The 13,132-nt window shown below is 47.4% G+C and overlaps 1 protein-coding gene across 4 annotated transcripts in view; it reads left to right on the top strand.

Annotated features, from left to right (window-relative positions):
• Positions 1–219: 219 nt before the first annotated feature.
• TUFT1 (tuftelin 1) overlaps positions 220–13,132 on the top strand; it is a 41,947-nt gene continuing 29,034 nt past the window's right edge. For 3 of the 4 annotated variants that reach the window (XR_011468751.1, XR_011468750.1, XM_070397531.1), the window contains exons 1-3: positions 220–323; positions 11,792–11,866; positions 12,266–12,367. Coding sequence is in view for 2 of the 4 variants with exons in the window: in XM_070397531.1 (XP_070253632.1) it covers positions 264–323; positions 11,792–11,866; positions 12,266–12,367 (237 nt within the window). In the remaining 2 variants the exon portion in view is untranslated. The remainder of the gene's footprint in view (positions 324–11,791; positions 11,867–12,265; positions 12,368–13,132) is intronic. The other variant, XM_070397532.1, reaches the window with a different exon arrangement.

The raw sequence follows: 13,132 nt of genomic DNA, 5'->3' as shown, positions 1-13,132 counted from the left end.
AGTTAAATAGCCCCTGGTAGCGCCCAAACCCCACCTTTAACGTAAGTCAGAGCTGGCGCAGATGGGCGTGCCCTGAAACCTCTAAGCCACGCCCATCTCGCTCTTTCGCCCACTCGTTGGCGAACGACGCCTTCGGGGCGTGTCCTGTCGCCAGGCCCCGCCCCCGACGCGCCTATACAAGGGGGCGGTTCCGCGCGCGCCGGCCCAGTAGGAGTCGGACCGCAGCGCTGTAGGCTGGCTGCGGCGCCCCCCGCAGGGAGAAGATGAACGGGACGCGGGGCTGGTGTTCCCTGGTGGACGTGCACCCGGAGGAGCCGACCGTGGTAAGAAAAAGAGGCCTCACCGTCTCCTCAGCTCGGGTACATTGGGCTTCCAATTCCGCCGCTCTCGCGCCCCGCGGCGAGTTCGCTGACATCACCTGGGGCCGCGCTCGGTGCTCGGTCAGCTCCTGGCCGCGTTTCTCTTTTCTCCCGCCCCGCGGCGGGCAGGGCGATTCTTGGGAAGTCGCGGGATGGAGACTCTTCTGAGGCTCGAGGACTCCGGGAGGTCCTGCCCTTGGGGAGGACACTGCGGCTCCTGACCGTGACTCGGCGCGGGTCTCCCGTGCGCGCTACTCGGGCGTCCTGTCGGCGGTAGATCGGGTTGTAGGAGAGTGAGATCCAGGGACGAGACCCCTGTGCTCCTTTGGGCTTGGGTTAGGCTTTTCTGTGGATCCTAGTGACTTCAGCGGCCCTTCCAAGAACTTTTCGGTGCTTTGGGTGATCAGTAACCAAGGGTAGAGAGTGAAATTCTGGGGCTTAGACTGGAGGGTGGTCACGTAGGATTCCAGGTTCGCCGAGATGGGCCGGGAACGCTCTCGCTAGCAGGGATAACACTGTCCGCCTGGGGGTCACCTCTCTGCTAGGATTTCTTCTTCCCCCTTGCAGCTCTTCTGCTCCCTTCCCCCTATCGGCCAACCGATAGCTTCCTGGGGCGGTTTATTGGTTTTGCTTCCTTCTCCAGCATCCCAGCCTAAGGGCGAGAAGATGCCGGAACCTGGGGTGAGAAGGGAAGGGGCTCACGCGAGGGTTTCTGCACGGACTGAGGGTGGGGGAGAGAAGGGAGTTCTCCAAGGCTAACCGATCCGCCCTGCTCCCCTCACTCCCTGGCTCCCTGGCCTCTCCCTACCCCAGCTGACCATATGGTTTTTCCCCTCCGAGAGGCAGAGGCAGGTAACTTGTGGCTGGGGAACTTAATCCGGAATAGGTGTGTACTATTTCACCGATTTCCAAGCTATTGTGGGTGAGAGTGAAATGGGAGCCAACCTGATGGGGAGTTTGTATCCCTCCCTCCCCCCACCCTGCACTCTGGATCTGATTCCCTTCCCCTCTTCCTGTCTCAGCAAGCCCCTGAGGTAGCTAACCCAGCTGCACCCGGATTGGCTCTTCTTCAAAGAATATTTACGGAATAATTGCTCATTTCAAGTTAGGGTAGAGATGATCGCTGTTCACAGTCCCTCTCCGTTTCTGCCCAGGCTTTGTTTCTACCACCTTACAAAACAGATCTTGCTGCTCCTGAACCCCAGTCTGTCCCCCACCTCCACCCCCTCCATCCCTAGTCTCTGTAGCCTGCCACTCCCCAGCTATGGGGTGCTGCAGAGATGGAAAAAAATCCATTTCCTTTTGTGTCTCAGCTCCAAGTCCCACGCCATGCTCCTGCTCACTGTATTGGTATGGTTGAGGCAGCACCATGGGTATGAGGAAAATAAAGGGGAGGGGTGTTTGTGCTTCGCTCTGCTTGCTCTAGAATAGATCCAGAAAGGTCTTAAGACTAAGGCATTGGCAGTGTTGCGAATGAACTGACACCCTCTTCCATCCCTCGATGTTTTGCTGCTTGTCCAGTAGGGCAGAAAGTTGGTAGGAAAATCATCAACAAGGAATTCTAACCGCAGTTTGAAGCTAACCAGAGATCTCTAGAGCAAGGGGAGACAGAAAATCACTTTTATTCCTTCTTTCTAGGTTGGAGTTGAGAGTTATTTACTTCAAAGCTGGGAATGAAATCATCATTGCCTAGATCTGATCTTGGAGACATTCCTGAGCTCTTAAGCAGGAGGAGGGGGTGATAAACATTCACTCCATCATGGCACAGGCTTCGTCCTGGATTCCTCTCCTCTGAGCGAGCCTGCAGATAGAATTTATGGCTCTGAACAGTCCCCAGGAACTGTCATATATGCACACCATTGAGTGAGTGCTCAGTGCACGAGCACATGAGTAAGTAAATGAACAGATGTTTCTTCTGATGTCAGCAGTGTAGACAGTTTAACCAATTGGTGTGTCCTGGTGAGAGTCAGGACCCTGGGACTCTCTTGGCAGTTTCCCACCAACCAGGCCGTGCGCCTTAGTACGCCGCGCACATGGGCATGGAAATATGGCTCATATGCTCTCTGGACTGTATTTAATTGTTGGAGGTAGAAGCAGCCGATACAAGGAGCCAGTGTGTTTCAAACTGCAGATCATAGCTGTTAGTAGGTCTGAAGTCAACTTTGTGGGTTAGTACCAGTATTAGAAAAGAAATTGATTCCAACTATATGACATTATGGCAAAGACAAAACTGTGGAGACAATAAAAATGATCAGTAGTTTCCAGGAGTTTTTTTGGGGGGGAGAAGAGGGTGATTAATGGTTAGAGCACAGATGATTTTTTAGGGCAGTGAAAATACTCTGTATAATATAATGATGGATATGTATCCTTATACTTTTGTCCAAACCTATAGAATCCATAACACCCTCCACTTCATTAAAGTGAACCCTAAGGTGAAATATCAGCTTTGGGTGGTTATGATGTGTCAATGTAGGTTCATCCTTGTTTTTTTTTTTTTTTAAAAAAAGGTACCATTCTGGTGAATGATGTTGATAATAGGGAGGTCTATGCGTGTATGGGGGCAGGAGGTATATGGGAAATCTTTGTACCTTCCTATTGATTTTGTTTGAAAACTGCTCTAAAAAATAGTCTTAAAAAAGGAAATAGAAGGAAGACTCTCAGAGTGTTAGGATAGACATTTTTGGCAAAACTTTTGTTTCAGTTATATATATGTATACATATTGTGTGTGTGTGTATTGGATTGTGATGTAAAATGTATTTTTTAGGTCAAAAGTTTGTAAACAACTGTAGTAAGTTACATTGGCAAATAAAAGCACAAATCAACCTCAAACATTAGATATTCCCATTAAGTTTCTTTGGTTATAAGCAACAGAGTGACTCCACCTAACTTAAGCAGGAAAGGGATTTATTAGAAGGAAAGGGGTAACTCAAAAAATATAAGGGGAAGCTTAAAAAGTCTGAACCAAGGGAGTCCGGGGCCTATGCAGGTGGAAGGAACTAATGGAGGGGTTACTACTAGGTGGATTGGTTCCAGCTGTTTTAGGTATTTTTGCCATTCTGCTCAAGATTCCAGGAAGAGGATGCCATTGGCCCCATGACCTCCTTGGCTAGGGCAGGCGGTTCCTTGTTGACAGGCCCATCCTTGATTGGCAGGAGGGAGATTCTCCAAAGCAAAACCCAAGTGCTTCTACCAGTGGAAGATGGGAGTTGTGTGGCAAAAGCAGCAAGTGTTCACTGCATTAGATATGGTTGGCATATCTCTGATTTTCTTTCTTTTTCTTTTAAAATAATTTTTCAGCCCTGGTTGGACGTCATCCCATGCAACCAACGGTTGCGGTTCGAGTCCCTCCTGGCCAGGGCACATGCCCAGGTTGCCAGCTTGATCCCCCCAAGGAGCATGCCGGAGGCAGCTGATGTTTCTCTCTTTCCCTCTCCCTTCCCCTCTCTCTAAAAATCAATTTTAAAAACATCTTAAAAAAATAAAATCTTTTTTCAAAGGAAAAAATATGCATGATTTTTAAAAGATCTAATAATAGCAAAAGGCTTTTAAAAGAAAATAGCAAGGCCCTGGCTGGTTTGGCTCAGTGGTTTGGCTCATAGGACTGCCGACCAAAGGGATCACAGGTTCGATTCCTGGTCAAGGGCACGCACCAGCCCCAGTCCATGTGTCTCTCTTACATCGATGTTTCTCTCTCCCTCTCTCCGTCTTCCCCTCTCTCCCTCTCCCTTCCACTAAAAAAAAACAATGGAAAAAAATATCCCTGGAGTGAGGATTAACAACAAAAAGAAAAATAGCAACTAGTTCCCTGCCTCAAGTCCTCTCCATGGAAGTAACCACTTTCAATTCTTTTAACTCTTTTGTCTGGTGTTTACCCCATGTTTCTAAATAATGTTTATAGTGATGCTTTTTGGTCTGTTAGTTTTAGACATCTATTGATTACCTGCTGTGGGAATTACAGGACAGTTTATACTCCCACCCCTTACACCCTCTTTTTTTCTTCTCCCATTCTCTTAATGTAATTACATCACAGTTTTTGGCTAAACTATGATTTTTGTGATTTCTGTTAATAGCATTTGGTGAAGAGCCTGCTTTGGGAGTCTGCCCTAGTGGGCTACCAGGGGTTCAGTATTTGTTTTGCTCAAGATCACTTCGGTAGATTACTTAATCTCTTCAGTCTCATTTTCCTCATCTGTAAAACAGGGATAATAATTGCACCCTTCCCATAAGGTTGTAAGGATTAAATAAGGTAATGCATAGGAAGCCACAGTGCCTGGCACATGGTACATGCTCAGATATTAGCTTTATTTTCCATTTGCTACTTTCCGGCTTAGACTAGACTGTTGTGCCTCCCCAGAGACCTGGCCAAGGCGTAGAGGAGCTGTCTGGTCCATCAGTGTTTGCTCCTTCTCATTATGTTTGTTCTTATTTGTTCCTTTTCCCATTCCTCTGCCAGTGGAGGAAGGAGACACCTGAAGATAAGAAGGGCCTGTAGGTAGACCCGGGGTGAAGACCTGAGTGACCTTTGCTAGTCCCAGCTCAGCCAGGACTGGCTTAGACAGAGTGATGGTCAAGGTTCACATTTTGGCATCCCCCTCTGGGCCCCTTTCCTTCTCCATGGGCAGGGCAGCTGGTGTCCCGTGATGGGCTCTTGGATCAGGTGGTTCCCTTTAAATAATCTATCAGTGTTACCCTTCCTTAGATATGTGCACGTTTTTCATCCTCTCTCATTTTGTATCTTGATTAGTCTTGGTCAGAGAGGTTCTCTTGATGCCCTGGTGAATTTGGAATTTTTTTCATCTGCTGCACCTTTGTCTTTACCCTGGAATAGGTGTCATTCCTTTAGGACCTCAGAAAGCTGAATTTGTCTAATACCAAGTCTTTCCTGAGCCCCATTCTTTTCTTTTTTTAAAAATGTTTTTATTGATTGTTTTAGAGAGAGGGGAAGGGAGGGGGATAGAGAGGTAGAAACAATGATGAGAGAGGAACTTTGATTGGCTTCATGCCCCCTACTGGGGATCAAGCCTGTAACCCGGCATGTGCCCTGACTGGAAATGGAGCTGTGACCTCTTGCTTCATGGGTCAGTGTTCAACCACTAAGCAACACTGGCTGGTTGAGCTCCACTCTTTAAAAAAAAAATCTATATATATAAAAAAGCCTACCCTAACCGGTTTGGCTCAGTGGATAGAACGTTGGCCTGTGGACTGAAGGGTCCCAGGTTCAATTCCAGTCAAGGGCATGTACCTTGGCTGCGGGCACATCCCCAGTAGGAGGTGTGCAGGAGGCAACTGATCGATGTTTCTCTCTCATTGATGTTTCTAACTCTCTATCCCTCTCCCTTCCTCTCTGTAAAAAAAAATCAATAAAATATATATATTTTAAGGAAAAAAAAAATAAGAAAGCCTAATATGTAAATTGTCCTCGCGGGAGTTTGACTGGAGACCGATCGCTCGCTATGATGTAGGCTGACCACCAGGGGGCGGCGCAGAATGAAGGTAGGCCCTGGCCGGCAGCCAGGGAAGAGAGGCCCCGGCTGGCAGTCAGAAGGCCCTGATAGGCCCTGATAGCCAGCCAGGCGTAGGGACTCTACCCGTGCACAAATTTTGTGCACTGGGCCTCTAAAATATATATATACGTGCACACACACAGTAGGTCCTCAGGTTATGTCGGAGATCTGTTCCTACAGCGTGACTTAACGTGATTTTTGTTGTAAGTCGGAACCCACCTACATAAGCACCTACGTCACTCACATGGAGCACATACACAGCAGTAATGAAGTGAAACAGTAAAAGAAATTTAAAAGAAAGATAATTCCTCACCTTTACTTGTGGTAAATAAATAATAAAAAACAAAGCACACATGTACATACGTCGAAATGATGGAACTTTTTAAAAAATAAATACTGTAAATGAGAGATGGCAACATAACCACGAAACGATGTACGTCGAGTCCCACGTAACCTAAGGACTGCCTGTATATATACTGCCATAAACATTTGTTGACCCATTTTTGTGTTGACCTTTGTTTTCATTTCTCTTGGAAAGAAATACCTAGGAGTGGAATTGCTGGGTCAGAATATTTGCATTTTAAAGTAGGATTCATTGGGAGTCATTGATGCTTACTCCAAATGAATGAATGAGTTCTAAAATGATGGAAGCCCTGGCTGTGTGACATCTGGGTGGGGAAGAAACTCTTGGGCAGAGGCACCTTTCAAGTTTGGTGACTGGCTCTTCCTTCCACTCATGATGACACCTGCCCCAAGCTCAAGCCATAAATTCCTCCTCACACCATTTCATCTCCTTCACTCATTGCCAGAGTCTTAACTTTCAGGAGCATTACAGCTGAGGTGTCCAGGTCAACCAGGAATTTGGGGAATCCTCTGCCAGAGGATCTGGAAGAGGAGGCTTACTCAACCACCACGCATTTGGCACCAATGTTGGCCCATATTTCTCCAGGGTGGGTGTGTGTGCGCCCAGATGGTTTCGGTTCCAGGCACGTGTGCTCAGAGCAGGTGGGACGAGCTTCCCTGCTGCTGGTAATTCTGGTATATGCCTCTTTGGGTTATACAGAGTCTTGTGAAATACCTTTGTTTCCTGGGGTGGGGAGGTTTAGTTGGAGAAATGGGTATGTGCCAGGGAGGCTCGTGGCCCAGATTTAAGCATGGCCACAGCAGGGACAGGAAGAGGAGAATACAGGGTAGGATTGGAATGGGGAGATGAAGGAAGAAAAAGGAAATGGGGGTCACAAAAGGGGAAAAAATCACAAACAAGGTAGTCAGAGACTAAAGCGGGCAGGGTCACTGGTGCCAGCCCTTTGAGGGGAGGGGGCACTGAGGGACCTCCCCTTCACCTACATTGGCTGGGCACGTAGGCAGGTTTCCTGGCGAGAGACCGGCTCAGCAAAAGGGTGTGTCCTTCAGAGCTGAGAGCCTGGGAGCCCACCCTCCTCTATGTGTGCCCTCTCCCTGCTAGGCCCCAGCTTTTCCCGTGCCAGGGCTCCAGGCGATGAGATGGGCTGCCCCATCCTAAGTCCCTTTTTCTCATTCCACCTCCCAGGCACCCCGTTAGGCCTCTGAATAGAGGTTTTCCAGCCCATGGTACTAGGCAGGTAGCCAGACAGAAAGCAAACACCTGCTTTGTTGGCTGATCTGTGGGGAGAAGTGGGAATGATTCTTTGTGTCAGACTCAATAAAGGGCCATGTCTTGCCCAGAGGGCTCTGCAAAAGGCAGGACCAAGGACACCTGACACCTGCGGGCTGAGTGGGTTGGGAGTCTCAGCAGAGAGGGGATAGGCCCCCAACTCGCTATCTGGCCCTCTTCTTTGATTTTAATGGGGCGTTCCTCACCCTGGCCTCTTGGGAGCCAGTGTTTCAAGAGGCTAGCTATTCCCATTTCTCAGAGCAGGACAACTGAGGTGGCTGTTACTGCAGTAATTTGAGAGAACACATACATTTGGGTGGGAGAAGGGATGATTGAGGGACAACGCAGTGGAGTAGCGGGTTACAGGGTGAAGGTGAATTAAGGACGCTGATTTCCAGCTCAGGGGCAGTCTGCACTTCCCTTATTTCCTCTTAGAAAGACCCTTGACCCTCACCCACCCCTCAGTCCGCATGGCCCCCCTAGAAGCCTGGGGAGTGGGGTTGGGGGAAACCTAGATTTTTCCCATAGATCTTTCCCTGTTCACATGAGCCTGAGATGTGAGAACCTCTGGGGCCTCCCTGTTTATCGCCCAGCGTCTGGATCTCTAACCCCTCAGCTATGTGTTTACCCCCTCCCTCCCTCCCCGCTCTGAGGAGTGAGTCACAGCTGGAGATGTGTTTGAACAGAGTGAGAGGCCGCCTGTAATTTGAAGGTGCTGGCTGGGCCTCTCCCCAAGACTGTTTATGAGGTTAGAGGCTGCTTACCTTGTGATTAGCTCTGTTCCTTTTTCCCCAGGAGAAGAATGCTCCACTTTGTATCCTGCCCTTCAGAGAATCCCCAGTGGGGACCACCCTGCTGGACACTTGGGGGCATTCCTAAAGTCCCCGGAGCAGAGCGCACTAAAAGCCCTGAGGTCACTCTAGCTCCAGAAAACAACCAGGGGCACCAAGCACAGAGGGCCCGGGTTTCCCCCCTGGACTCTGGGTTGGGGTTGTGCGGTGAGGTCTGTGACCTTGCTGACTGCGTTCTCTGATTTTGGAGGATGAGGTGCCAGAGAGAACCCTAGATTTATTCCCTGGTTCCGTTTAGACGGTTTGCCTCGCTCTCACCTACCCCTCCCTCCCCCCCTCCCTTGCAGTCTTTCCAGAGCTCCTTGGGAAAGTAAGGCTGTGATTTATGGTTTGCAAAGCACTTTCACACTGTGTCTGCACATGTCCCGACCTGCCTAAAGGCAGGGTAGGTATTATCATTCCCATTTTGCAGATAGGAAACTGAGGCCCAGAGAAAGAAAGTGATTTGCTAAAGGGTGAATAGCTGTCAGTTGGACTCAGACCTCACCTCTGACTCCAGGTTTGGAACTGTCCCTCCTCTCTTTTTTTATATATTGAATTACTAGAGGCCGGATGCACGAAATTCCTGCAAGGGGCTCGGCTGCCGCTGCAGCCTCTGCCTCAGCAGCCTCTGTCTCAGCACTCGTAGTCCTGGCTTCATCTGGAAGGACGTCCAGTCTAATTAGCATATTACCCTTTTATTATATAGGATAGGAGTGCTGCACAAATACATTTTTGTTGCTCATTTATACTCTATAGCTCACTTTTTCACTTAAAATTAATTTTGAAATTCATTCATGTCGACGGAGGTAGCTGTAGTTCATTTATTTCCACAGCTGAATTTCATTGTACTAATACACCAGAGTTGATTCATGCATTTGCTTATCAGTGGACCATCTGGGTTGCTTCCAGTGTTCTGCCATTGCCAGCAATGCTGCTGTGAGCATACTTCTACATGCCTTACTTTGATACTTCCTAAATCTGTAAGTTGGTAGCACTGGTGTTTTGACTTGCAGTTTCTTGATTACTAGTAAGGTGGAGCATCTTATACATATCCATTAGTCACTTCTATTTCTTCTCGGAGTTGCCTTTCTTAGCCCTTGCTCATTTTTCCCCTTTACTCCCCCTCCTCTTAGTGCCTGCTTTCCCCAGTATTTTATACCACTTCTCTGAGCTGAGCACTCTGACTTTCTCACCTGGAACACATTTTTCAAGTAGACTCTAGCCAGGCATTGTGCTAAAAATAAGCTCTCCTTGTTGTCAAGGAGCTTAGGATTTTATTGGGGGAGATGATTGGATATGTAGTTAACGAAGGAACGAGGTGGGTCAGTGTGAACAGCGTGGGATGTGCAGTGTGCAGGGAGCAGGCCCTGACAGAGGAGTGCTGGGGTAGGACCTTCAGAGAAAGGATACCAGGCTAAGCTATGGAGGCTGAGTGGGAATGTTTCAAGGAGGCGAGAGAAGGGAGGGTGACCCAGGAGGAGAAAACAATGCCTGCACCTCTGGGGAGGTGGGAGCGTGTGCTGCATTAGAAGACTGACCAAGAGAAGGAGAGCTTTGGATTGGACACCTTTCTACAACTGGATTAGGGAAGTTTGGGAAAGTTAGAGTGTAAGGTATCCAGCCGTGGGCAAACTACGGCCCGTGGGCCGGATCCGGCCCGTTTGAAATGAATAAAACTAAAAAAAAAAAAAGACCGTACCCTTTTATGTAATGATGTTTACTTTGAATTTATATTAGTTCACACAAACACTCCATCCATGCTTTTGTTCCGGCCCTCCGGTCCAGTTTAAGAACCCATTGTGGCCCTCGAGTCAAAAAGTTTGCCCACCCCTGGTATAGACAGTGATAGGCCCCATCATGAGGTGACTTTAATGCCACCATAAGGAGTATTTCATTTTTGTTTGCTTGTTTTTTAAGCGTTCTATTTAACAATAACATCCATCCATGAAAGTGCATATGTCATAAATGTACAGTCAAGCAATTTTCACAAACTGGACACACTCCTCTAACCAGCACCCAGATAAGAAACAAGTCATTACCAGCAACTACAGAAGTGTTCCCTCTTGTCCCTTTATAGGCATTAACTACTCTCCACCCTGAAGGTAACTATTATCCTGACTTCTAAAGCATATATTAATTTTGCTTGTTTTTATACTTTTTATTGAAATCACATAGTATACTTTGGTGGTGTCTGGATTCTTTTGGTTAACATTACTGTGAGGTTTATCCATGTTGCATGTACAGTATTTCATTCTTTTTCTTGTACAATGTTCCATTGTATGGCTATGTCAAAATCATCTATTCTACTCTTGATGACTATTAGGGTAATTTCTAGTTTTGGGCTATTAAAATGCTGTTATGAAGATACTAGTATATGTTTTTATGGGGAACATTTCTGCTGGGAGGATAACTAGGTGTGGAATTGCCATGTTATAGGGCATGCCTATGTTCATCTTTGGTAGATTTTCCAAAGTGATCGTGACAATGAGCAATCCCACTGCCAGCGTATGAGAGTTTCAGTTATTCCAAATCCCCCACCATTTGGGTTTTTCTGTTTTCATTCTTATGGGTAATTTGTACTATTATCTGGTTCTTTGATGATGATGACTAATGAGGGTGAATCCTTTTTTCATGTTTATTGACCATTTGGATATCCTCCTATGTGATGTGTTTATTAAATTGTTTTGCCCATTTTTCTGTTGGGCACTCTCTCCCTCTTTCTCTCCTTCCCTCCCCCATCCCTTTCTCTCTTTTTAAAAATACTTTTAATTTGGAATCATTTTATATTTACAGAAAAATTACAAAGATAGTACAGGGAATTCTTGTATGTTTTTTACCCAGTTTTCCCCAATCTTAACGTCTTTCACAGCCATGGTATATTCGATGTACAGGAAGGAATCTGCTTCTTCCATTGAAATGAGGCTGATCTCTAGATAAATACCCATTGTCTTGCCTTCTTTCATTTGGATAATTTCTGTGTGGCTCATAGAAAATGGAGTTTGGATTCAGATACCTTCCTATAGTTTGGTTCAGGAGAGATATCCTGGTCTTGTAAAATATATCAATAACTTCTTGGTTGGCTGTCAGGTGCAGAAAATCTGGATTGGGGATGACCGATCCAGGGATGCCCTCTTCAGGGGAAAAGGGAGTGCATGCCATGTGCTTCTTGTAATCTGAGGACCAACGTGGCCCCTCTGGAGCTGCGTGGAGCAGCGTGCTGTGTGGAGCAGCGTGCTGTGTGGTCTCTGGTGCGGGGTAGAGTACTGTCAGAAGTCCCGGAGGCAGCCTGCCACACTGAAGTGGCCTGACCTTGGGCAAGCTGGTGTCTCCTCTCCAGACCCCAGCTTTTCTTGCCTGTGAAATGGCGATAATAAGGCCCACCCCACAGGGCTGGCAAAAGTGCACCTGGGCCCTCGTAGACCGAAGATAAAGGCTATTGTTGCTGTGATTGTCATTATTAGGGCAGCGTGGACATTCTCAGACTGACTCTCCAGAGTGAACTGACAAGAGATGAACTTGAACACATAGCCCAGAAGGTATGGAGGTCTCTGGTGGGGTGAGGCCTCCTCCCTTGCCGCTCACCCCTCATTCCAGTGCTGCCTGGAGCCACCGCTGCTGCTGCCTGGGAGCATTTCCTTTCCGGCACACCCAGCTGACCTCAGCGCGGCGCTGCTTTGGAGGATGGGGAGACCCCTCTAAAATGGAAACTAACCTGCAATTTCTACTAATTTTCTCCGCCTGGTGTTCTTGCTGCTGTGTGGCTTCTGGTAGAGGTTCTGAGATGAATGTTTGGAGGGGAAAGTCAGACTAACTCTTCAAGTCTTTGGAGGAGCAGGTTGTCTGCATTGGTCCAGGTGCAGAAGTTCTGGGCTTCCCATATGGTGTCTGAGCCACTTCTCTCTCTCTCTCTCTCTCTCTCTCTCTCTCTCTCTCAGGCGGGCAGGAAGACCTATGCCATGGTGTCTGGCCACTCACCCAGTCATTCTCTGGCCTCAGAACTGGTGGAGTCCAACGATGGACATGAGGAGATCATTAAGGTAAGCTAGTTCACCCTCCGTTCTTTCTCCCACTGCATGTGAGAGGCAGCAGTGGCTGACTTTGCCAAAGGGAACTTCTGGTTTGACTAAGAGGAGCCGGACCTGTGACGCTAGTTTCTGATCATCTCCTGGAAAAACCTTAATTAACACCAGGAGACCATTCAGTCTGTAGTGACTTTGATGCAGCCTGGCCCCAGACATGGGGTGGATGGGATGACCTTCTTTGGTGTCTGTCCACTGACTGTGTTTAGATGTCGAGGTTATGGAAACAAGTGGGAGGTGTGTTTATGGAACTTAGTTTTAAAAATTAAAACAATTTTTGTGATTTCTTTTTATTTATTTAAAAAAAGTTTTTAAAAATTGATTTGAGAGAGAGAGAGAGAGAGAGAGAGAGAGAAGCATTGATGTGAGAGAGAAACATTGATTGGTTGCCTCCCAAACATGCCCCAACTGGGAATCTAGCCTGCAACCGGGGTATGTGCCCTGACCAGGAATGGAACCCGCCATCTTTCCGTGTACAGGATGATGCTCCAACTGAGCCACTCTGGCCAGGACTTTGATTCCTTTTTATAAAACAGCTTTTTGAGATACAGTTCACATATCATCAATCAACTTAAAGTGTTCAGTGGTTTTTAATATATTCACAGAGCTGAGCAACCAACATGACTATTAATACCAGATCACTCCTTCCAGCTCCTGGCAATCACTAATCTACTTTCTGTCTTGATGGGTTTGCCTCTTCTAGACATTTCATGGAATAATACA

Source organism: Myotis yumanensis, unplaced genomic scaffold, assembly GCF_028538775.1.
Source record: "Myotis yumanensis isolate MYYU_CA2020_CCGP unplaced genomic scaffold, mMyoYum1.0.hap1 SCAF_17, whole genome shotgun sequence".
NCBI classification, from domain to species: Eukaryota; Metazoa; Chordata; class Mammalia; order Chiroptera; family Vespertilionidae; genus Myotis; species Myotis yumanensis.
This window is presented reverse-complemented; position numbering and strand designations above follow the sequence as displayed.